The sequence below is a fragment of the Pantherophis guttatus genome, chromosome 4, assembly GCF_059756535.1.
Source record: "Pantherophis guttatus breed Tessera chromosome 4, ASM5975653v1, whole genome shotgun sequence".
Classification (NCBI taxonomy): domain Eukaryota; kingdom Metazoa; phylum Chordata; class Lepidosauria; order Squamata; family Colubridae; genus Pantherophis; species Pantherophis guttatus.
This window is the reverse complement of record NC_142066.1, coordinates 50,186,452-50,212,221: the sequence shown is the minus strand read 5'-3', so window position 1 is coordinate 50,212,221 and position 25,770 is coordinate 50,186,452. Positions and strand designations below refer to the sequence as shown.

General features: G+C 40.5%; 1 protein-coding gene across 5 annotated transcripts in view; it reads left to right on the top strand.

The window, feature by feature from the left end:
- Positions 1 to 25,770, top strand: part of LOC117664615 (trafficking kinesin-binding protein 1-like) — an 82,458-nt gene that overhangs the window by 15,543 nt on the left and 41,145 nt on the right. For all 5 annotated transcript variants that reach the window (XM_034415721.3, XM_087892137.1, XM_034415720.3 and 2 more), the window contains one exon: positions 20,127 to 20,321. In XM_034415721.3, coding sequence (XP_034271612.2) covers positions 20,127 to 20,321 — 195 coding nt within the window. The remainder of the gene's footprint in view (positions 1 to 20,126; positions 20,322 to 25,770) is intronic.

Below are 25,770 nucleotides of genomic sequence, written 5' to 3'. Positions count from 1 at the left end.
CCATTCTCTGATGGACAAGCTACAGATGTTGAAAGTTGTGGAGTATTTGCAATCTAGTAAAATAAATTTTAAAAAACCCTACTATTAAAATAAAAAATAGAACATAGAATAACAACCTTAGAGGTCTTCTAGTTCAACTCCCTGCTCAAACAGGACACCCTATACCATTACAAGTAAGTGGCTGTCCAATCTCTTCTTAAAATCCTTCAGCGATGAAGCACCCATAATTTCTGAAGGCATTCCACTGGTTAATTGTTCTCAATGTTAAGAAATTTCTCCTTAGTTCTAGGTTGTTTCTCTCCTTGGTTAGTTTCCATCCATTACTTCTTGTCTTGCCCTTCTGGTTCTTTGGAAAATAAATTAAGCCCCTCATCTTTGTGGTAGCTCCTCAAATATTGGAATCTATTGCTATCATGTCTTCCTTCGGCCTTCTTTTCAGTAGACTAGAGCAGGGGTCAGCAACCAGCGACTCCGGAGCCACATGTGGCTCTTTGGGCCCTCTGCCACGGCTCCCTGTCCCATCACTGGTTGGCTTCGCCCCTCTTATTTCTTTTTTTGACTCCAGCCCGAAGCAGCAGTAAGCGAAGGCTGCCTTACGCGCCAATGTGGTGCAAAGGCAGGTACACTCTCTTCCCTGCACTCCTGCACTCTCTTCCCCCCAAGCCGGGAGTGTGCACATGTGTGGGGAGATCCTCCTCAAGCGAGCACCAAGGTGCAGCAAAGGTGCATGTGGGGTGTGCGGCCACTCGCTTAGGAGGGTCTTAACAGGACATGGCTTCTCTCCTGCACTAATGATCCCGCCATCGCCGGATCTCCTCCACCCACTCTCGTGACGTCCTGGCTGTGGCTGAGCCAGGAGCATGCAGACGCGCAGGGAGACCCTCCTCAAGCAAGTGCCAAAGCTCAGGAAAAGTGCGCGTGGGGTGCGCAGCGGCTCGCTTAAGGAGGGTCTCCCCACACGTGTATGCTCCCGGCTCAGCCATAGCTGGCCAGGGTGTCACGAGAGTGGGAGGAGGAGAAGAGTGCAGGAGTGAAGCTTCCCCGTACCTGCCTCCGTGCCACATTTACACGTAAGGCAGCCTTCGCTTCCTGCCGCTTCGGACTGGAGTTCACACTCTCCGCACTCAGCTGAAGAGCTGTTGTGGCCCACCAGTGGCCTGCGCGGATCGTGGCTGATCCCGACGAAGAGGAGGCTGGTGTGGTGTCGCGCCAGCAGCCTGCGCAGCCAGCGCTCGCGTCGGACAGCAAGGTGGCTGAAGAGGATATGGTGCCAGAGGCAGAGACTCAGCCAGGGCCTTCAAAACCTCCAGAAGTTCCTTCAAGTGGAGAGAGCAAAGTGGAGGAGCCTCTCCTCAATGCTCGAGCACGCAGGGCTGCCAAAAGGCAGGAGTGGCTACTCAGGAAGAGGAGGTCTACCCGAGAGTAGGGCTTGAGGATAATTGGCCACTCCCTTAGTCTATTTAAGTCGCACGCAGCTAGTGCTTTCTTGCTGGAAACAACTCATATTTTATTATCAGAGTATTTTGGTTTATCATATCTTGCTTTCTGGGCTGGTTGCCAACCTTTGTCAGTCTTGTTTATTCTTGCTACTTAATAAATTTGATAAGGACCGTTGGTGTGTGTCAATATCCTCGGAAATCCGGAGCTGGGGCAGAACAAGAGCTGCCGAGGGTGGGGGATGAAACAGCAAGGTGATGGCTGGAGCATTAATGCAGGAGAGAAACTGCGTCCTGTTAAGACCCTCCTAAGTGAGCGGCTGTCCATCCTGCCTGCGCCTTTGCTGTGCTTTGGCGCTCGCTTGGGGAGGGTCTCAATCTAAAAGTTGACCCACACTCTGTCAAGGACCTAGGAGTAGTCACTTCAAAAGATCTAAGTCCCAGAGCTCACTATAACACCATTGCAAAAAAGGCATTAAGAGTTGTCAATCTCATTTTACGAAGTTTTCTCTCTGATAATGCTGTACTTCAAAGTAGGGCATATAAAACCTTTGCCAGACCTATATTTGAATACTGTTCACCTGCCTGGAATCCTCACTGTATTTCAGACATCAATACATTAGAGAGGGTCCAGAGATATTTTACTAGAAAAGTACTCAAATCTTCTGCTTGAAATAAAATTCCCTATACCACTAGGCTTGAAATTTTAGGTCTGGATAGCCTCAAACGACATTGTCTACATTCCGACCTATGTTTAATTCACAAGATTATTTACCAAAAAGTCCTATCTGTAAATGAGTACTTTCATTTCAGCGTAATAATACAAGGGCTATCAATAGGTTTAAACTCAATGTAATTCGCTCTAATCTTGATTGTAGGAAATATGACTTCTGCAATAGAGTAGTAAATGTCTGGAACTCTCTACCTGATCCTGTTTTTAGTCTTGCTAATCCCCATACTTTTTACCTTAAACTGTCTACCGTGAACCTTTCATATTTCTTAAGAGGTCCCTAAGGTGGCGTGCATAAGCACACCAGCGTGTCTACCGTCCCTGTCCTACTGTCCCCATTTATATGTAATCATTCTGTCTGTTTATGGCTATGTTTTGCCTATTTATATCCTTTTATTTGTGCCAACTTTTTTCCATGTGTCCATGTCTGTGTCAATACTGTTACTTGTTTCCTTGTACTTGTTGACAAACAAACAAACAAACAAATAAATATTAAAGAGTACTGGGCCTAAAGTGGAATCATGTGATACCCCACTGCCCAGCTCTCTCCAAGTGGATATACCATAGTTCTGTTGAGGACTATGAATAGGGTTTGTTAGCCAGTTACAAATCCATCTGGTGGTGGTAATGTGTATCCCACATTTTTCTGGTTTCCAAGAAGTAGGTTGGCCAATGAAGTAGAATGTCAGTGAAGATGGCATTCTAAAGAAAAAATTGCATCTGCATCAAAAAGGTTCAAAAACGTGATCATATTACTTCCAGGATGAGATGGCTCATCTCGTGTAAACAGTTCTGGGCTGCATAAACAGAGGGATAGAATTAAGATCACGTGAAGTATTACTACCACTTTATAATGACTTGGTAAGGCCACACTTGGAATACTGCATTCGGTTTTGGTCGCCACGATGTAAAAAAGTTGTTGAGACTCTAGAAAGAGTGCAGAGAAGAGCAACAAAGATGATTAGGGGACTGGAGGCTAAAACATATGAAGAATGGTTGCAGGAACTGGGTATGTCTAATTTGATGAAAAGAAGGACTAGGGATGAGCAGTGTTCCAATATCTCATGGGTTGCCATAAAGAAGAGGGAGTCAAGCTATTCTCCAAAGCACCTGAGGGTAGGAAAAGAAGCAATGGGTGGAAATTAATCAAGGAGAGAAGCAATTTAGAATTAAGGAGAAATTTCCTGACAGTTAGAACAATTAATAAGTGGAACAACTTGCCTGCAGAAGTTGTGAATGTCCCAATACTGGAAATTTTTAAGAAAATGTTGGATAACCATTTATTTGAAGTGGTGTAGGGTTTCCTGCCTGGGCAGGGGGTTGGACTAGAAGACCTCCAAGGTCCCTTCCAACTCTGTTATTCTATTCTATTCTAGTTTGGATTATAATGGTTGAATAACAAATAATTATTTTACTGCTTTTTAGTTTGTTTATGGGACTGACTGTTTGGTAGCAAAAAAATTGCAGATGTACTTGAGTTCTTTTTGATTTTGGTCTTCTTCAACCAAAAGAAATATGTTCCATCAGGTAAAAAAACATGATTGAGGCTAACAGATTAATCCCCTGGAATGCCTATTGTATTTGAATGAACTTAAAACGGGAGTTTTAACTTGGCAGTTGATTATCATTTGAGGATACTGAGAAAAGAATAGGCAATAGTCTGGTAGAATGTTTATGTACCATCTCTGAGAAATCCCAGAGAACTGTCTCAGTATCAATTGGTTCAATAAAAACAGTGAAAAGAAGGACTCAAGAAACTACAAACCACTCAGTTTGACCCCAGTACCTAAGGTCAGCCTAAAAAGTGATAACAAAGAAAACAATCCGTAAGCACTTTAAAGTTAGTACAGTGGTTATCAAACATGAAAGTATCAACTAATTTGCTCAATTAAGTATTTAGCTTTTTGTCGGTTTATGGGAAAGTTATAATTGCTATATATCTCAATTTCAGCAACACACTTAACAAAGTATTCCATGAGATTTTGATTTGTAAGCTAATTTTATGGGCTAAATATCATGACAATGCATAGTAGATATATAGTAAACTAGATAATCTTAGTCCAAAGTATTTATTACCTATTATTCTTCAAACTAGAGTGACATTTCAAATAACCTTATTTAAGGTTCAGTCCTAGGCCTTTTATAATTTCATATTTTTAATTATACAGCTTGAAAGGAATGTTTATGAACTATATACTTAGTATAGAGCAGAATGAAAAATTAATAGATATAAAATTGGGAAAAAATCCTGGTAGGTGAAAGAAATGGTCTGGAAGTAGGAACAAATAAAATTTAACAGAGGCATGGTTATTCACTTAAGGCATAGAAATGAAATATAGAAGTATGGAGTGGCTTGATAATTGTACATTTGAAAGACAATTTAGCATACTAATTGATTGGAAATGGAATATTAGCCAGCATTGAAAAACATCTTCAAAAAGTTGAGTAGATTGCCTCAATATAAATATAATTTATTAAGTACGTGTAATGATATGTGGGAATGATAGGGGAGAAAGGGCCCAAAGATGCTGCCTAGGGAACGTCAAACAACGTATGCCAGTGACGGCAAACCTTTTTGCCACTGAGTGCCGAAACTGGAATGCTTGTACCGGAGCCCAGAAACCCAAAGTCCAGCTGGCTGGTGCGCATGCACATGCTGGTCTTCCAGTTTCCGGTGCGCACATGTATGACAGCCAGCTGGTCTTCAGATTTCTGGCGCTCAGGCATGCATGAAGACCAGCTGGATGGTGAGGATGTGCATGCCGGAAACCGGAAACCCAGCTGGCAATGGCCTGCATGCCCACAGAGAGGGCTCTGCATGCCACCTCTGGCATGCGTGCCATAGGATCGCCATCACGGAGCTATGCCAACAAGAGACGGCACAGCCTGCAGCTGCATAACAGTCAAGGCAAGAGGTTCAGAAGGGACTCTCCCTAGTTTCTCAGTCTGTAAAGGAGACAGCAAGTCAATTGGACTTTCAGACTTGCAAGAAACTATTATTGTAGTCTTTATCATAAAATAGATTAGCTAATCTGGTCCTGTTGCCTGGCTAATGTACCTGGTAAGGCAGACATTATGAGACACAGTTGATCCACTTTATTCTGCTTTGCTCAGACTCTACAAATTGTGCTTAATTCTAGGCGCCACATTTTAGGGTTCAGACAAACAGAAGCAAGTCCAGTGGAAAACAGTGTGTATGACTTGAACAAAGCCCTAAAAGAAATTAAAGTAATTGGAATATTGAGCCTTAAAAAGAAAATGGGGTGGGGGGTGGGGGCTATGATATAATCTTTCAGATGTTTCAAAAAATGTCAAACAGAAAAAGGGCCTCTTGTTCAACTTTGCAGGATATAGAATAATGAATCCAAATCACAAGAAGATAGATTCTAGTTGAACATTAGGAAGCATTCTTTCTAATAATATGAATTCAGTAGTTGAAAATGAAACCCAATTATTCAGAGAGAGTGGGAGACCATACTAAGCAGGGTAGTGACCTATTGGAGATACTGTTAATTAGATTTCTGTGTGAGAGGGGTGCATTTGGCCCTCACTTCATTCATTCACTCACCTTTTATGAAACTATGATTGAACTCCTGGTCACCCCATATTTTCATGTGCCTAACATTGCGGGTTGCAAAGTCCCCATATTGCTTTATGCAGACAATGCTAAAGTTATTTCTTATATGCTGGTTGGCCTTAAATGTGCCACGAGAACTACAGGTAACCCTCGACTTATAATCATTCGTTTAATAATCATTCAAAGTTACAACAGCACTGAAAAAAGTGACTTATGACCAGTTCTCACACTTATGTCCGTAACAGCATCTCCATAGTGACGTGATCAAACTTCGGGTGCTTGGCAGTCGGTGTATTTATGATCATTGCAGCTGCCTGGGGTCCTGGGATTGTTATTTGCAACTTTCCTAGGGAGCTTCTGACAAGCAAAGATAATGGGAGAGGCCGGATTTGTTTAATGACTACATGACTCACTTAACAGCTGTAGTCATTTGCTTAAAAACCATGGCAGAAAGGTCATAAAATGGGACACAACTCGTTTAACAACTGACTTGCTTAGCAATAGAAATTTTGGGCTCAATTCTGGTTGTAAGTCAAGGACTAACTTTATTACACATTACCATATTCAAAACAGGCTAGAAATACATTATCATAAATCCTATTGCATGGTTTTTGCCAAAAAGCAAAATTAACCTACATAAGTAATGGACCAGAACAGGTACACTCCTTTAAATATCTAAAAATAGTTTTTCATGACAGGGGATCCTGGAAATCTTATAATGAATACCCTGTTTCCCCCAAAATAAGACCTCCCCTGATAATAAGCCCAATTGGGCTTTTGAGCACATGGCAATAAGGCCAAGCGCTTATTTCAGGGTTCAAAAAAATATAAGACAGGGTCTTATTTTCGGGAAAACATGGTAGATCTAACAAAGGACATTGGCAGCTTATCAAAAGATTGTTTTTTTTTTTACTTCAAAAGATAGGTACCTTTTCAGCATTAATAGTTTATGAAGGTTACAAAAAACACTAGATCAAATATTTTATGTAGCTCTAGTTGGCCCATAGAAGAAGAAAAACATCCTAGAAGTGATACAAGTGGAGTTTCAAAGCTTTTCTTTTGCTACAGATAGTCCTCAACTTACACCCATTTGTATAGTGACCAATCAAAGTTACAACGGCACTAGAAAAAGGGACTTATGATTGCTTTTCATACAATTGCAACATCCCCATAGTCATGTGATCAAAATTCAGACACTTGGCAACTGGCATGTATTTATGACTGTTGCAGTGTCCCAGGGTCTTGTGATCACCTTTTGCAAACTTCTGATAACCAAAGTCAACGGGAAGCCAGGTTCACTTAACAACTGCAGTGATTCACTTAACAGCTGTGACAAGAAAGGTCATAAGATGGAGCAAAACTCACTTTCTAAGTTCTCGCTTAGCAACAGAAATGTTCAGCTCAATTATGGTTGTAAATCGAGGACTAGCTGTATACAGTATGGCCAAAGTTATTTTTGTAGCAGCTAAAATAAGCAATGATTAACACCAAATGTAACTTCCCACTCATCTTCATTCAATTCAGTTGATGTTATCTGGTTATTTCTATTGCTGATCTTTGACTCTAAATAATACCTTTGACTGATTTATGCTATTCCTACACCACCTGTTGCCAAAGTCCTTGGAGTAGTTAGAGGTCAAAGCCTATATTTTGAAGCATACTTATAGGCCAAGGATCCCTCTATTGAGGGGCTGAAAGGTAAAAAAATAAGAGAGGGAGCTTAAAAGAAGGAAGGACAATTTGATGCCAAACCAATGGCAGCAATCCTTTTCAAAAACACATATTTCCTGCTAGTACCTCAATAATATATATTAACATTTATCAAAATAGACAAGACCTATTTATCTTGCAAATTAGGGTCAGAGATAAGAATATTTTGCTTATCATTTGTGTCAGCACTGCAATCTTGGTCAGGCATTTCCTGGTTCAGAGTTTATTTAGCCTTTAGTTACATCATTCTTTGAGGATTCTGGGTTAACTACTAATAAGGAAATGAAATAGTATATTATTTTATGAACATACTATACAACCTTTCTGTCACAGTAATGTCACAGTAAATGCAATCGTAAGTCTAACTCTCTGCCATCTTTAGCCTAGATTCTTTTTCTCCTGGGCACAAACTTAATATGCGTCATATTTGTATAAAGAAAGGGAGTGTGTGCAAATGGTAGGGTTTCGTTACCCAGGAGTTCCAATAGTTTTTGAGAATGGTGTGGAGGTTAGAGTTGGTTTAGGGTGTCTGGAAATTGTTTAGTCTTCTTTTGAAGGGGTCTAGGACAGCTTGGCATGGCTGGGTCACCACTGCAAGCTCGCTACTGCCAAGTCATTGTAGGACAACTCAACATGGCTAATTCTTCTTGGGGACAACTTATTGTAGACAGCTGGAAGGAGACCTGGTGGGAGGGTGGATGAGTGAGCAGGTGAGCAGAGCATAGAATAGTGGCAATGGTGGCCAGGAGCTTCCCATTCTCTCACACACCCCGTCACCACTGCTGCCTCCACGCCAAGCTCATGGAACACTCCCAGAGCTTGGCATGGTGATGGTGGCAGCAATTAGATGTGCCCATCCTCTACTACTTCCCCCACCCTCTGCCAGCACTGTACAATGCTGCCCCTGCTGAATAGCCCAAATTACAAATGGTTTGGAGCTTGGCGCGTTGACATTGGCAGAGTGTGTGAAAATGGGAAGTCCCTGTTCTGCACTCGGTCCACCCAATCGCTTGCTTGCCCGCCTGGTTCTCCCTCTGGTGGGAAGTCTTTGGCCACTGCTGCTGCTCTGCACTTTGCCCAGCTGCTCACTCGCCTGCCCGCTTGGCTCTCCCTCTGGCTCCCTGCTGCGAACTGGCCATGTTGACTTGTCTTGTGATGACTTGGTGTTGAGTTAGCAGAGACAACTCAGGAGTGGCGAGCTGGTGGCAGTGAGCTGACTGGGCTGAACTGACAATGCTCAGTTGTCCCATTCTGTGCAAGGAGAGCCGCCATTCAGCTGAGGAGTCAAGCTGTTTGGTAGAGTGTTATATTGTAGTGCTATGGCAATATCTCCATAGATTTGCTTTGGAGCAGCAGCAACAATGGTGGCATGATGTCAACCCTTTGAGATAGACCAAGTAATATTATGAATACTAAAACTACTATTATTCTGTTACAGTAATGTAATCTTGCAAATCTGAAAGATTCCGTCTCCCTACTTTTTTCTATGAAAGAATTAGAGAGGGTCAAGTCTGGGATACTTTCTCAATTGCATTTCTGCTTTGGACACAGATTTTTCTCATCTGACCATTGTCTTGGTTGTGGCTCTTCCTTCTCTTCCTCAAAGTCATTCTCACATCCCAGCACATAGCAACAATGATGTATGGAGCTGCTGGCTGATTACTAGGAAACTCTCTTCTTGTCTGCTTGGTGGTACACCTTTCATGGTGGGCCTCAAAATAAAATTATCCTCCATGTATGTACCCTGCTACCCAGGTTGAGGGAATTATTCCCATGTTATTTGACGGCTGAACAAGCTGGTTGCTCTCAGCTGGTCTTTGGATGCCTAGAAGGCTGAGCATGGATGAGCATGACAATGGTCTGGGTTTGGAGAGATTAGATGAAAAAAAAAAAGCAAGTTACAGGTTAACCCACTGAATGACTATGTATTCTATTCTATTTGATTTGGAAACTCAATTGGTTCTGGATAGTATGACACTGTTATCCTGGCTTGGTGTGCAATCCGAAGGTCTTCCTGGATTAGAGTTTGTGGCAAGGTGGCTCGTTACACCACTGCATCTTTTTTTTTTTGAAAAGTTTTTTCAGTTTTATTTTTTATACACATAAAATGTACATTTTCTTATACATAATTAATCATACATATATATATATTCCTTAAAGAAAACAAAAATAAGACATTTTAATTACATTCGGTTGCTCTTCTACCCTTTCTTCACTCTTTTCGCAACAAACCTTATTCTTTTTTCCTTCCCAGCCTCCTTTCCTCTCCTACTTTCTCCTTCCTCCTCTCCTACCTCATCCTACTCCCTCTTCCTTTTCCCCACTCCTCTCTTCTTTTCCCTTTCTCACCTTCTCTTCTACTCCTGTCCCCTGCCCTTCCTTCCTCTCCTTTTTCCTTTCCTCCTTTCCTCTCAGTCCCTCCTCTTCCTACTCTCTACTCCCCTCTCCTTTCTATCTTCTTTGCTATATAATATTCTTATTTGGTATCCGAGCAACTCCTATATTCTAATCATATATACTTTCTTTCAATTTCTTTTCAGGTTTATTCTATCTATCAATATTATCATTATAGTTGTACATTATTCTTATACTCTTCTTTCTCCCCCCCCTTTTCAATTTTCTCTGGTATCATCTAGGTTTCTATTTCTTTTTTGATCTCTCCATCATTTACCTTTCTATTATCTCCCTCATTTATCTATCATTTTTTATTCATATTTCTTTTCTAACCATTCATAAAATCTTCCCCACGTCCTGCAATATCACCACTGCATCTTGTCCTCCAGTTGTACCCATTCTTGGATCAGAGGCCTTGCTCATAGTCACTCACACCTTGGTTACTTTCTGAGTGGATTGTTACAACATAAAACTTCCCTTGAAGACCATTCAGAAGCTTCAGTGGTTCTACAAAGTAGTGATATGGATAGTTATGATAATATGCAACTTGTGGCAACTCTACTGTATAAGCTGTACCGGTTTCCAGTAAACTTCTGGGTATGATTCAAAGTGCTGGTTATCATCCTACATGGGATGGCATCAGAATCTGTCTCCTAAGAAAAACCTGCCCCCAGATACTCCCATAGGGAAGGCATGCTCCATATCTCCTCATTTTAATATTGCCTTTTCAGTGGCAGCCCATGTCTCTAGAAAGAGCTCTCTAATATACAATGGACCCAACTCTGCTTATGTTTAGAAAAACCAATAAGAGGCATTTGAGTCATATTGAGAGGAATTGTGATGATTGTGCCTAAGGATGGGGAGGTGGTATGATAAACTTCAGTAAACCGGCAGTTTCCCAGGAAGGAGGGAGACAATTTAACGTGGGAGGTAAGACAAGAGGCAACACAGTCCGGAGCTGGATCTGAGACAGAGGTCACAGAAGTTAGGATATCACTTTTAGAATATCCCAGAGTTAGAATTAGAATTAAGATGAGAATAGTATAGGTTGGTTTGGCAAGATGTCTATTTGGTGTGAGCATATAAAGAATTTATCTTTGCTGGATTGTTCTATGACGTTCTTATGCTGAGCTTGATAGGAGTCCCCTTCTGGTTAATTATCAAAATTAATTACCATGTTTGGATGCCAGTTCTTATTTAATATATTGGGTTGCTTTTGAAGTGTTGTGTAACCATATTCTTTTTCCTGTTTATTGCTTGTTACTCCAGCTAGAGTATAAATCTTTTAATAAATAAATACACTTGAAAGTAATTTGCATTCACCTGCAAAGATGGGTTGTTGCAACAAAAAGAATTATTCCCCTTTCCCTACATTTCAATCTAAGCCTTTACAATATATATAGAATATATTTGGAGGAAGGAATTAGTTGAAAAGTTGCCAAGCCCACTGTGGAATGGAAAATAGCCAAGCAATGAGTTAAATATTTTCATCTTTTTCTTTCTTTCTTTCTTTCTTTCTTTCTTTCTTTCTTTCTTTCTTTCTTTCTTTCTTTCCTTCTTTCTTTTTCTCTTTCTTTCTCTTTCTTTCTTTCTTTCTTTTTCCTTACTTATATCTATCTATCTATCTATCTATCTATCTATCTATCTATCTATCTATCTATCTATCTTACAAAAAAGCCATGAGTTCAGCCAATCTAAGGACTTGTGATATTAATTTAAAAAACAGCTAAGCCCCAGGAGCATACGCATACACAACTAATGCATTTTTATTTATTTTTGAATAATAATGCACAGGATTGCACTGTAAATGTGGTTCATCCATACAGTTGGGTTTTTTTATTGAATTTGGGAAAGGATAATGGGTGGAATTTCAAAATGTATTAATCAAGCTCACTCCTAGTTCTGCAAAAGGGGGATATATATATAATAAGAGTTTGGGGAAATTTATATACAGGAAACATTTTCTTGGGGTTAATATATAATTTTTGAGATTTTTGCTATTTGTTTTGCTCATGTTGGGTAAATAGAGGAAATGTTTAGTCCATTTGGAAGAGAAACAAATTTTACAAGCTTGGGCAATGCCTGTGGGATCTCCAAAACCAAAGCATTCTAAATAAAAGTTCTGGCACTTCACGGCTTGGTTGAGTTCCTTTTCTTTGTGGGTACAAACTGACATGAAGTCTAAAAGCATGGAAAGGAATAATTACAGCTTACTAACCAGTAAATTTGTTGGTCAAAATAAATTGAAACCACACAGAGTCTTGTGGCAAATCAAAAACAATTATTTATTGATAAAATTTTCTGGACAGCAGTCTGGGCGTTTTATCGATTGTAATCTGTAAAAGCTTATACCACAGTGAAGTTGTATTTAGGGTGCTATAAAATTCTTTATTATTATTTCAATAAATATAGCTAGCTCTGGCAACCCCAAAAAAGACTGCCAGATGCAAAATCATCTCCGCCTTGAATATTCTTTTTTATTTCATTGTTACTTAGGTGCAACAAACAAAGTGTCCTAGCAACTTTATAATTTCATTCTCCTACAATGTGGTTTGTATTTTTGTGTGGGAACAGTCGTTCTTGTTAGCATCCTTACTAGCTCCCCGTAAAGAATAAATTTCACAGACTCTACACCCTTTATAGAGAAACTCAGTAATCTACAATCTATTACTATCTATCTATGGTAATCTATCACATTTCTGTCTCATTGGCAAATAATAAGTTTTCTGAAAAAAGAAAGGAAAAAAGCGGGGTCAAGTTAGTCCTGGAATTATTCCAAAGGTATTTCAAAAATTAAGTTCTAATAAGACTTGTATGACAAGTCAACATGGACCATTCTCTTTCACGAAGAAGTTACTCTAGATCAGGGGTGTCAAACTCATGTCATCATGGCAGTGTCATGTGACATATCAGGAGTTTTTCCCCCCTTCGCTAAAATGGGTATGGGTGTGGCCAGTGTGGCCTACGGGCCGGGAGTTTGACAGCCCTGCTCTAGATTAGTGTTTTCAACCCTGACTACTTTAAGATGGATGGACTTCAACTCTCAGAATTGACAGCATTCTGGGGACTTGAAGTTCACATGTTTTAAAGCTGCCAAGGTTGGGAACACAGATTTTGAGTGCAATCTTTGAGTGCAACAAGTACAGGCCTGCAGTTCTCCACAAGATTGCATGATGCCACTCCCAGGAAGCGGTTTGCTAGCCAATTTTGTGTTTAAATGAAACAACTTGTACCTGACTGGAGCCGATTGCAAAAATTTTTTAATTGCCTTGTGGTTAGTGAAGTGGTTCGGGAATAATGAGAGGCACAAGCAGGCAAGTGACAACAGCTCTTTAATATACAGTGAGACTTCAGCAAAAACTCAGAGGCTGCAGCCTCCTTATATACAATCCTGGAGGGACTGTCAGCCAATCAGAAATTTAAGCAGGTTTGAATTTCCCGCTGAAAAGTATCAATACATAACAGTTAGTGCTGGATGAGATTGAGCTGACCTTGCATTTAAGCTTCTAGCAAGGGGTAGGCATGCTTAGTTGCTAATGGCCTAGCAACTACTTGTTCTTCATTTTTGTCCTCATCTCCTGCAGTTACAATATTAACCCCAATGGTAACAAAGAATAGAATGGGATTTTGAAGCTATTGACTCCAATCCTGCTTGGACTACTGCAATGCTCTCTACATGGGGCTCCCCTTGAGCTGCACTCGGAGGCTCCAACTGGTCCAGAATGTGGCCGCACAGGGGATTATGGGAGCGACAGGGCGCTCCCATGTGACACCCCTCCTGCCCGAGCTGCACTTGCTTCCGGTGGTCTTCCGGGTGCACTTCAAGGTGTTGGTGACTACCTTTAAAGCGCTCCATGGCTTAGGGCCTGGGTATCTACGAGACCGCATTCTGCCGCCAATAGCCTCCCACCGGCCAGTACGCTCGCACAGACAGGGGCTCCTCAGGGTGCCGTCGGCCAGACAATGTCGGCTGGCGACCCCCAGAGGGAGAGCCTTCTCTGTGGTGGCACCCGCCCTCTGGAATGACCTACCCCCAGAGATATGTATGATCCCGGATCTCCGGACTTTTCGTCGGGCCCTTAAAACTCACTTATTTCATCTAGCCGGGCTGGCTTGATCCCATCTTTCGGTTTTAATTTGTAATTGATTTTATTGGGGTGTTTTTAAATTGTGGGCCGAAATTATTTAATATCTTTTTTAAATTGTTTTAAATTTTGTATGCTATGTTTTACCTTGGCTGTTCACCGCCCTGAGTCCTGCTGGAGAAGGGCGGTATAAAAATCAAATCAAATCAAATAAATAAATAAAAATAATCCCGCAACACAGCAAGAAATGCAGAAGCTGTCTCAGCTCTGCTTGAAGCATTCTGGTAGGGGAAGATCTCGCCTCTGCTGGGTACATTCTCTTCTCCAGACTGACTCAAATTTCTTCTGATTTTTCCCCCATAGGATTTGTTTTTCATATCCTTTGATCATTTTCTTCCTTTCTTCAGATTTCAAAGAATATAGAGAGCTCTTAATAATAGCCTCTTATTCTTTGTGTCAAATGCTCTGTAGAATAAGAAGTGCTTCATATATTCACCACCAGGAACAGAAATCTTACAAGATAGAACTGCTCACTAACTAAACTAAATGCTTTGTAAGACTTCCACAGCTTATTGATCTGCCAATAGTGACTGGAAAGTTGGTTAACATAACTGGCAGTTGCCAGGCAGGGAAGGCTGTCTTGAAGTTAAAATGTGAGGCAATTTACTTTCTTAGGAGCTAAATAGCCCTTAAGAAATCATTTAAAAGATGCTTGGTGTATCTTTTATCCTGCTATTGTTTCTTGCTCCACCAAATTCTCCAAATCCAGTTTACTGGAAATTATGTATATACATGCAATATAGGGATGTCTGTGGAGATAAAATGTTTATGGAGATTCTCAGTCATCCAGGTCATGGTTGTCCCAAAGGTGCTTTTTCAAGAGGCAACTGACTCTTCGTTTTGTTTTGTTTTGTTTTTGAGGACGTTTCGCTTCTCATCCAAGAAGCTTCTTCAGCGAAACGTCTTCAGTTGCCTCTTGAAAAAGCACTTTTGGGATGTCTGTGGAGATTCTTAGTCATCCAGGTCATAGTTGTCTCAAAGGTGCTTTTTCAAAAGGCAACTGGACTGTTTTTTCCCCAAGTTTTTCCCTCAGGAAAAAAAAATCCAGTTGCCTCTTGAAAAAGCACATTTGCAATAGAGGAACTGAGAAAATTGAGAAAACCTCTGTTCTTTCTATGTTTATTTGCCCATGAAAGCCCACAAGAGGGCAGTAGAATTCTTTCTTTGCAAGAGCATTGCTTAGACTAATTTTTTCAACCTTGGTTAAGGTGACCAGATTTTAACATTGGTAAAGAGGGACATTGTGGGCGTGGCTTATTTTGTGGGCGTGGCTAGCTGGTCATGTGACTGGGTGGGCATTGCTAGCTGGTCATGTGACCGGGTGGCCATGGCTATGTGTATAGGGTAAGGTGAACAGATTTTAACATTGGTAAGAGGGACACCATTGTGGGCGTGGCTTATTGTGTGGGCGTGGCTTGGAGGCCATGTGACTGGGTGGGCGTGGCTAGCTGGTCATGTGACCGGGTGGCCATGGCTATGTGTATAGGGACTACTCAGAGGGCTGGAAAGTCATTTCTGACAGGTCCTCACACTTTTGACTGGTCCTCACACTTATGACCATCCTCACATTTATGCCCGTGCAGCATTCTTAACAACCATGTCACTCATTTCACAACTGCTTCTCTTCAACAAGGTGACAAGATAGGACAAAAACGTAAAATGTGAGGACAGTCGTAAGTTCGAGGACTGGTCAAAAGTGTGAGGACCAGTCAAAAATAACTTTTTCAGCCCTCTGAGTAGTCCATATGCACAAAAGGACTAACCAGAGGGCTGAAAAAAGTCATTTCTGACAGGTCCTCGCACTTTTGACTGGTCCTCACACTTATGACCATCCTCACATTTATGCCCGTGCAGCATTCTTAACAACCATGTCACTCATTTCACAACTGCTTCTCTTCACCATGGTGACAAGATAGGGCAAAAAACGTAAAATGTGAGGACAGTCGTAAGTTCGAGGACTGGTCAAAAGTGCGAGGACCAGTCAAAAATAACTTTTTCAGCCCTCTGAGTAGTCCATATGCACAAAAGGACTAACCAGAGGGCTGAAAAAAGTCATTTCTGACAGGTCCTCACACTTTTGACTGGTCCTCACACTTATGACCATCCTCACATTTATGCCCGTGCAGCATTCTTTACAACCATGTCACTCATTTCACAACTGCTTCTCTTCACCATGATGACAAGATAGGGCAAAAATGTAAAATGTGAGGACAGTCGTAAGTTCGAGGACTGGTCAAAAGTGCGAGGACCAGTCAAAAATAACTTTTTCAGCCCTCTGAGTAGTCCATATGCATAAAAGGATACAGTAATAGAGAGGGATGAAGGAAGGGAAGGGAAATTAGAGTAGGAGTGACGGTTAAGAGAGGGAGGAAGAGAGGAGGAGAAGGAGAAAGGAAGAGGAAGTAGGGAGGAGAAAAAGAGTGTGGGGGGAAGAGAAAGTAAGAAGGAAAGAAAAGAGAGGTGGTAGGTTTGAGGAGAAAGATTGCTGTACAATAAAAAAGATGAAAGGGAAGAAAGCCAACCCCAAACAAATATAAAGATATTAAGATAAAGAATGAATTGTTAAACTTTAAAGAATAAAAGAGAACAAATATGAATAAATAGCAATAATTAGAAACACACATACATACAATGTATTTTCTTTGAACAGAATATTTGGCTGGTTCACAAATTTAAACAGTGTTTAGTCATTTCAATTAAATTTACAATTTCTATATTTCCTTTTTGCCATATTTATTCCTCATCTATTTTTTTAAAAAAACAATATTACCCTTCATCCTCATCTCTAATCTTAATCAAATTCAATTTTTCCCTTCTATTCTATTTTATACCCCTTCCCATTGTCATCTATTTTTATATCCATCCTCACATTGTTTAATTATGTAATTATGTAATACAGTTGTTTAATACAAATTCAACATTTTAATATAAATCAATTAGTTATATAACTATCTTTTTTGTATATTAATCAATATGAACATGAATGTTCCAATTATTTCCATGCAATCCAATTTCTTACAAATCAATTAATTATACTTACCAATAATAATAAACCAAATAATTTCCCCCATATATTCCTCCAAACCACAACTTAACCATTTCTGCTTTCAACACAGTATACAATTAATAGTATCTCAATTATTACAATTCCCTAGTTAAAAAGAGCTTTTTTTTTTTTTGTGTTTTAAAATCTTGAACTCTCCTCTTTTGCCCTAAATAATTTCCCATTGTTTACACCTACCTTTTTTGGTGAGGAAAAGGAAAATAAATCTGCTGCCTAATTTTCCAACGTTGCAAGCAAACAGCAAAGCCAACAGCCAGTTTCATTTTCGTTTTGAGCTTGGTTTGCACAAAGAGAAAAAAAAACTGCTGGAGCAATTTAGGAAGAGCAGAGCCCTGCGCAAATCAGCTGAGAGGGGGAAGCCGAGCTAATCAACGTAGGGCGGCCCTTTGAAGCCCCGCGGCAAGAGTTTAAACAGGTTTTTTCCCTCTAGCCAGCAGCGGGGACTCAGGAGGCAGAATGAAAAATCGGGACTTTTTTAAAACGCCGCGGGACGCGGGACAAATTGCTCAAAAGCGGGACTGTCCCGCCAAAAGCGGGACGTCTGGTCACCTTAACCTTGGTAATGCTAAGATATGTGGACTTCAACTCCCAGAACTCCCCAGTGAGCATGCGAGTTGAAGTCTACACATCTTAGTGTTGCCAAGGTTGAGAAACGCTGGACTAGTTTGTTGGATGACAGTTATGCAATAAGCAGAAAAACAAAAGTACATTTTCCATGTAGAGAGAGAAAGAGAGTTAAGTTAAACTTAAACTTAACTTATTTTAAAAGAGCTATTTGCCCATAAGACAGCTCTCTGGTTTTAAATAAAATTTCCACTGATCTGAGCTTTACTTCCAATTGTAGTTTCATATCCATATCTATATATTTTTCATGGCAACAGCATGATGTACAACCATTCATTTAGCAACCATTCAGAGTTACAACAGCACTGGATAAAGTGATTTATGATATAGTTAAAAGGTAAAGGTTCCCCTCACACATATGTGCTAGTCGTTCCTGATTCTAAGGGCGGTGGTCAAAGCCAAAGAGCCAGCACTGTCCGAAGACGTCTCTGTGGTCATGTAGCCGGCATAACTAAACGCCAAAGGCGCATGGAGCGCTGTTACCTTCCCACCAAAGGTGATCCCTATTTTTCTACTTGCATTTTTTACGGGCTTTCGAATTGCTAGGTTGGTAAAAGCTGGGACAACTAAACGGGAGCTCATCCTGTTACGCGGCACTAAGGATTCGAACCGCTGAACTGCCGATCTTCCAATTGACAAACTCAGCGTCTTAGCCACTGAGCCAACGCATCCCTTATGATAGAGTTACAGAAATCTAAATTTGCATACTTTGGCAACCAATAGCAGTGTTCTGGAGTCATGTGGTCACTATTTTCAACCAGCTTCCCAATAAACAAAGTCAATGGGGCAAGGCAGATTTGCTTAACGATTACATGATTCACTTAACAACTCAGTAATTTGCTTAACAACCATGACAAAAAGGTCGTATAAGATCAGACAAGATTCATTTAACAACTGCCTAGATTAACTATGGAAATGGAGGTCTAATTGTGGCTATAAATCAAAGAATACTTGCAGTTCAAATCCCTTTTTGTTGTTCGTTTATTATTATTTTTAAAAAGTTATAAATGATTCAAAAGCTTAAGAGAGCAAACCACTAATTTTAAGAGATCGTGTTTTTGATATCCCATTATATTGTTTGGCAAAATGTCTTATATTGTACTTTAAAATAAATTAGAGTTGCGTAACATTGTGGCCAAACTGGTTCACTTAATGTGATCAAATCACTTTGAAGATACAATATACAGTAATTTTATTAAGCCTGCAAGCAATATAATATAAACTGGCTCCCAGCAAAGCATTGTCAGCTTCCTGGGAAGACATGATCAAAAGCAGAACCAATCTATATACCTTTGGTCTACTACATTTCAAAGAAAAAGGTAGAGATATATAGTAGAGTACAGAGTAGTGTAAATTACAACTTGGTGTTGGAATATTTTTGATAAGCTCATCTGTGTGATCTTATTTATTCCTCTTTGACAGGTCAGTATGCTAGCTATATTATATCTGAGCTATGACCAGTGAATATAAACAATTTGATTTCCTGGGCCACAGACTTTTGACTGATTCTTCCTTCTATCACTATTCAGGGTCCATTCAGCGTGCTTTAAATGTTTAATTATAATGGCTCTTTAAGACATCCACACCAGGGGTGGATTCTACTTACCTTTCTCACCGGTTCGCAATGGGATCGCATGCCTTGCTTCTGAACATGCACAGAAGCTTCTGCGCATGCGCAGATCGTTAATGACATCCAGGGCGGTGGGCGGGGCCTCCTGCAGGTTTTACTGGTTCTTGCGAACTGGTCCGAACCAGGGGCAACCCACCACTGATCCACACCAGAGGTGGGTTTCAGCAGGTTCTGATCAGTTCTGGAGAACTAGTAGCGGAAATTTTGAGTAGTTCGGAGAACTGGTAGTAAAAATTCTGACTGGTCCCGCTCCCATATATTCTCTGCCTCTCAAGTCCCAGCTGATTGGGAGGAAATAGCGATTTTGCAGTAACCTTCCCCTGGATTGGGGAGGGAATGGAGATTTTACAGTATCCTTCCCCTGCCACTCCCACCATGCTGCACCCACGAAGCCACACCACACCCACCAAGCCATACCCACAGAACCGGTAGTAAAAAAATTTGAACCCCACCATTGATCCATACCCACATGGGGGAATCTCATAGGTTTTGTAGGAAATACAGCTCATGTCGGGAGGGGTACTTTTTATTACTAGAGTAGATTGACATCTACTGTCAATCTCTAGTTTTATTGCCTTTGGTGTATTGCAAAATAGGAAATCGGCTTAGTTTCCACAACATTCAAATCATATTATAAATAGCTCACTGGCTGAAAGGGCATAATATGGTAAACTGCAATCAAGAAAAACTTGTGATATTATACAGCCAGGCGTATCTTAGAGATGATTCAGTTTCTTGAGACCAAAGGCCTTGCCTCACTTCCCCCTTTGCTAATCAAACCATCTCTCTTTGTCTCTCCTCATATGTTCTGAACAGATTTTTGCAATAGCAGCAATCTGCCCGAAGTGGAAATAATCAGCCTTTTGGGGGAACAACTGCCCTTATATAAACTCCGGGCAGACACAGTATTCGGATATGACCACAAAGATTGGATCCAGACACCTCAGGTCTCCTCTAATGCTGCTGATGCCCTCACATTCAAGCAGATCGAAGAGACCCTGGAATACTTCTGTAAGTTACCTCTGGAGAGAAGTCAAATTGATCTATGAGTCAATAATTCTAATTAATCAATAAAAAGACTAACAAACTAAGAACAATAATTCTTAGTTTTTACATTTCTTTTTGACTCCTTAGACCAGGATATAGATGCTGTTTTGAAAAAATTACAATAATTTTATGAGGTAAACTGTTATTATCGGTGCGGTGCAAAAGGAGGAGAAGCTGGGTGTCAGCCGTGAGGCGGTGATCTGATTGCAGTTGTTTCCAGGAAATTCTGAAAGAACTGAGATGAGGCTTCAGTAAAATAATCCCCACTTCCTAAACAGATATCCTGTTATCTTACTCATAGTAATATATCTCTATTATCACTGCAGAACTCAATTGTTGGGCTTTTGACTTTGTGGATCACAACGGTATATGTTTCTTACTCATGAACATTTAAGTGTTTTTCAGTACTCAGAAGGGCTAGCTCCTTACCAATCCTTTTTTTTTTTATTTAATTAAGCTACTTTTTAAAAAAGTAGCCATTGTGATAAAGGAACAAGAAATGTTTCTCAGGATCGTTGTTGTGAGAATCTGTAAAAAGAACAAAAGAAAGGCTTGATATTTCACAAGGTGATACCACTGCATTATATACATTTCTGTGGAAATAAATCCCACTGTGTTCAAGAAGTTTTAGGAAGTTGTCTTAGTTCCTAAATCTTTCTTAGGACTCAGTGTATCCATTATGCTATTCTTCAAAGCATACTTACAAATATCAACCAACATAGTCAGGTTGGACAGACTCATCAACAATGAGCTTCCTAAACTTCAGGCAGCTTTTGCTGTACCTTTTATGGGGCAAATACTGCCATGAGAGCTTATTAATCTCCTTTGCGTGATTCTGGATTGCCCATCTGCTGAGCCTGCATAAATGCAGTACATGGAATCATAATCACTAGGTTTGAATTGCACAAAAAACTAATCATTTTTGATGTGGTCAGAAAACCAACACAGCTACCTCTGTCCTGCTGTTTTGTGAACTTTTTACCTGGTTTTGCTTTGATTTTACCTCCTCAGTGCTTAGTAAATCTAGGAATATGCTTTCTAGTTAATTAAGCCTTTGAGCTGTTGTATTGTCCAGACTAATCTTGGTGCCAAATGAAGAGGCTGGGGCTGTTTCTAACTTGCATTATTTGAAATTTTCCAGCTTCTCCAGAGATGACCGTATTATGTTGTGAATTAATTTTATCATGTTTTAAATTTATTTTGTATTTAATTATATGTGCTTGTGTATGTATCTATATATTTTCTTTCTCCCTTATATTTTATAATGTCTACAGATATATACTGTGTGTGTGTTTGTGTATAAGATTTCCTTTAACTTTTCTGTCATGTAATGACAGTACATCTGGAAACTGAACCCTGGGTTACTATCCCACCCCCCAAATCCCCTACATACAGCTAGCATCTGTGCTGCTGTCCATAAGCCTAGCACTACTGCTCTCTTGTCTATTCATCTATAAAGAATAACTAAGTTTTCTTCCATTCCATTTTTTTCTAAACTCAGTCCTAAAGGGGAACGCTGGAGGAGAGAGAAATGGGGCAGAATGGGGCAGTTGTCTCGAGCCCCCAGCCCCCGCACAACCACAAATTGAGGCCTCCCAAGGCCTGGAAAAAGTCACTCCAGGTCTTTTCCGCCCCAACCGTGGTTGCAGGTCTCCCAGTCCTGTCGATTCGTTGCCCCCCCAACTCCTATTCCAAGGGGGAATATGTGACTTGCTCTCCGCCCCGAGACACTGGCTGAGCCAGTGGGCTCCAGGAGGGGGAGGGGACACCATCTCCCCCATTGTGAAGCGTGCTAAATTTAACCGTGCTGCACAAGGCGCCGTGAGAGCAGCGAGCAGGCTATGGAGGTAGCAATAGCAATGGCGTCAGCTGCAGCCAGGCCGAGCCAGTGTCTCAGGGTAGAGAGCAAGTCACACGCCTCCCCTAGCAATCAAGGTATGCGCAGCACCAATAAGGGCTGGAAGAAGCGCCTGCCAGTGATGGGTTCAGCCGACAGGGAGCCACAGCAGGGGGACAAAAGAACTTCATTTATCCGGGAACCTGAAATGACTCTTGATTTAAATATGGTAAAAAGCACCCAAAGAATAAGAAATAACAACATCAGCAAAAAGAAAAAAAAAAAACCACCAACCCTCGTCTGTTTTTGGAAATGGTTCAAGAGGGACACACACACACACACACACACACACACACACACACACACACGAGACAGAGGGGGAGAGAGAGGGGGGGAGGGAGGGAGAGAGAGAGAGAGAGAGAGAGAGAGAGAGAGAGAGAGAGATACACACAGAGAAATACCAAAACACCAAGAGCCACAAAACCCGGGTAAGCATGCTGGGGGGGGGGGTGTCACGTGCCTGGGAGTAAGTGATGTCGAATTGGCCATGCCCACCCAGGCTTTGTGGCTCCTGGTGATTTCTTTTCTGTGGAAAATGGGTCCAAATGGGTTTTTGAGTGTATACGGTTGCAGACCCCTGGCCTTAACCATAAGATAGAGAATGAGGTGGCTGGATGGAGTCACTGAAGCAGGAGGCATGAGCTTAAGTGGACTCCAGAGGATAGTAGAGGACAGGAAGTCCTGGAGGAATGTTGTCCATGGGGTCGTGATGGGTTGGACACGACTTTGCAACTAACAACAATCACAACAAAAGAATCTGGATTCCATATTTATGTTGTCTAATTTCTTCCACAAAAAGGTTTTGTTTAAAGAGTGCACTAAGATCTATAAAAGTGGTAAAAAAGTTTCTTGTCATTAGTTAATTGTTTTGTTATGAGATGGTGTAAAATAAAACAATTGTCTATTGTGGAATGCTCTGGTTTAAATGTCTATGGAGATTCTCAGTCATTCAGGTCATGGTTGTCCAAAGATGGTTTTCTCCAAACAGCAGCTGGATTTCTTGGTTTTCCTTGAAGACATTTCTCATCCAAGAAGCTTCTTCATTTCTAACTAACTGGTGGGGAGTGGATAGGATTTATACTCTTCTCAGTCAGCCAGCCATTAACAGTCTGAGTGTCTTGAAACCATCTGGGGGCTAATCTGTGTACTCAGAGTCACTTGCATCAGAGTGCAAATGAGTGTGGAACCATTTTGGAATTGCTGAAAGGACTGCATTGTAAATAGGAGATAGGTGAAGTTGTATCATTCCCTATTTGTTGAGAGATGGCTGTTCAATTTTAACATAGGTAACCTATTTGACTCTTCTTTCAAACCAGTGATCTTCTTTGTCCAGAATGTGAGCCTTGTTGTCTTTAAGGGAGTGGCTTTTGTCTTTCAGGTGTAGATCGATTGCCGAATCCTGCCCTGATGAGTTGGTTCTCCTGTGTTGTGCCATACATTTGTGGAATGATTGTTTTGTTTCCCCAATGTACAAATCTGTACATGCCTTGCTGCACAGCACTGTATGGCTCTCATTGTTCTGTTCATGGGTGCTTTGCCCTTGGGGCGGACAAGTTTCTGTCTTAATAAGTTCCTGGATTTAAAGTATACACTTACGTTTGTTGAAAATCCTGGTGAGCTTTTCCAATATTCCAATCTAAATCCAGTTTGTTCCTCTGTTAAGAGATTTCTTTGTTTTTCCCCGAATGTCATCACTCTGCTTAACAACTAATTCTCACAACACTGTCAAATAATTTACTAAGATTGTATTACTATTATTCTTCTCTTCCTTACCAGTATTTATCTCTTCTCACTCAGCACTATAACCATGTTGCTTATATCTTCAATTTATATTGTTTTTATTTGTTTCCTAGTATGATTTGATAGCCTATTAGTAACCTTGACTATCACTAAGTGTTGTATCTTTTTATTCTTGATGAATATATTTTATTCTCCTTATGTACAGTGAGAGCATATACACCAAAGACAAATTCCATGTGTGTCCAATCATACTTGGCCAATAAAGAATTCGATTCGATTCAATTCAATTCTATTCCATTCTATTTCATTTCTATTCTATTCCTATTTCTACTAACTGAATATCCGTGCTCCGCTACGAAACAATGTGACTGGGCTTGATAAATCGACACTTAAAACTTGAAAGTTAATGAGTAGTTACAATTGGCCTCTCCTCTCCCTCTCTCTCTCTCAGCCTTGCCCCACAGAAACGTATCCTATCCTATCCCCTTCTCTCCCTCAGGCTTGCCCCACAGAGGCCTCTCCTCTCCTATCCCCTTCTCTCCCTGTTCTGTTCTGTTCTGTTCTTTGTTCAAAAGGTGTTTTGCATACATTTTAGCCACAATTTCAAGCTATCAGTTTCTTGTAATCACACATTATTTTTAAAATTTTAGCGTGTTTTTTTTTTTTTTTAATCTTAAGGTGGGCCTGGCACATTGCTACCATCAGGAACTTTCTGGTATGTAAACAGAATCAAACCAATTTGAATGTACTTGCTGTTAGTTTCTGGCTTGAAGTTTATGATTTAAAAGTTTCAGTGAAAAATACAAATTAATGTAATGAAAGCTCAGGCTTCTATCTGCACCTTGGATAGAGGAGGAAATTGAGTTTGTCCAAGTTTGGGTGTGTTCTGAATTCAAAAAGATAGAATAGAATAGAGCAGAATTTTTTATTGGCCAAGTGTTATTGGACACACAAAGAATTTGTCTTGGTGCATATGTTCTCAGTGTATATAAAAGAAAAGATATGTTCATCAAGAATCATAAGATACAACACTTAATGATAGTCATAGGGAACAAATAAGCAATCAAATCATATTAGGAAACAGTTAATATAAATCGTAAGGATACAAGCAACAAAGTTACAGTCATACAGTCATAAGTTGAAGGAGATGAGTGATGGGAATGATGAGAGAATTAATAGTGCAGACTTAGTAAATAGTTTGACAGTGTTGAGGGAATTATTTGTTTAGCAGAGTTATGGCGTTTGGGAAAAAACTGTTCTTGTGTCTAGTTGTTCTAGGGTGCAGTGCTCTATAGCATCGTTTTGAGGGTAGAGTTGAAACAGTTTATGTCCAGGATGTGAAGGGTCTGTAAATATTTTCACAACCGTCTTTTTGATTTGTGCAGTATACAGATCCTCAATGGAAGGCAGGTTGGTAGCAATTGTTTTTTCCCCAGTTCTAATTATCCTCTGAAGTCTGTGTCTATCTTTTTGGGTTGCAGAACCAAACCAGACAGTTATAGAGGTGCAGATGACAGACTCAATAATTCCTCTGTAGAACTGTATCAGCAGCTCCTTGGACAGTTTGAGCTTTGTGAGTTGGCGCAGAAAGAACATTATTTGTTGTGCTTTTTTGATGATGTTTTTGATGTTAGGTGTCCATTTTAGATCTTGCAATATAGTAGAACCTAGAAATTTGAAGGTCTCTACTGTTGATACTGTGTTGTCTAGTATTGTAAGAAGTGGAAGTATGGAAGGATTTCTCCTAAAGTCTACCACCATTTCTACGGTTTTGAG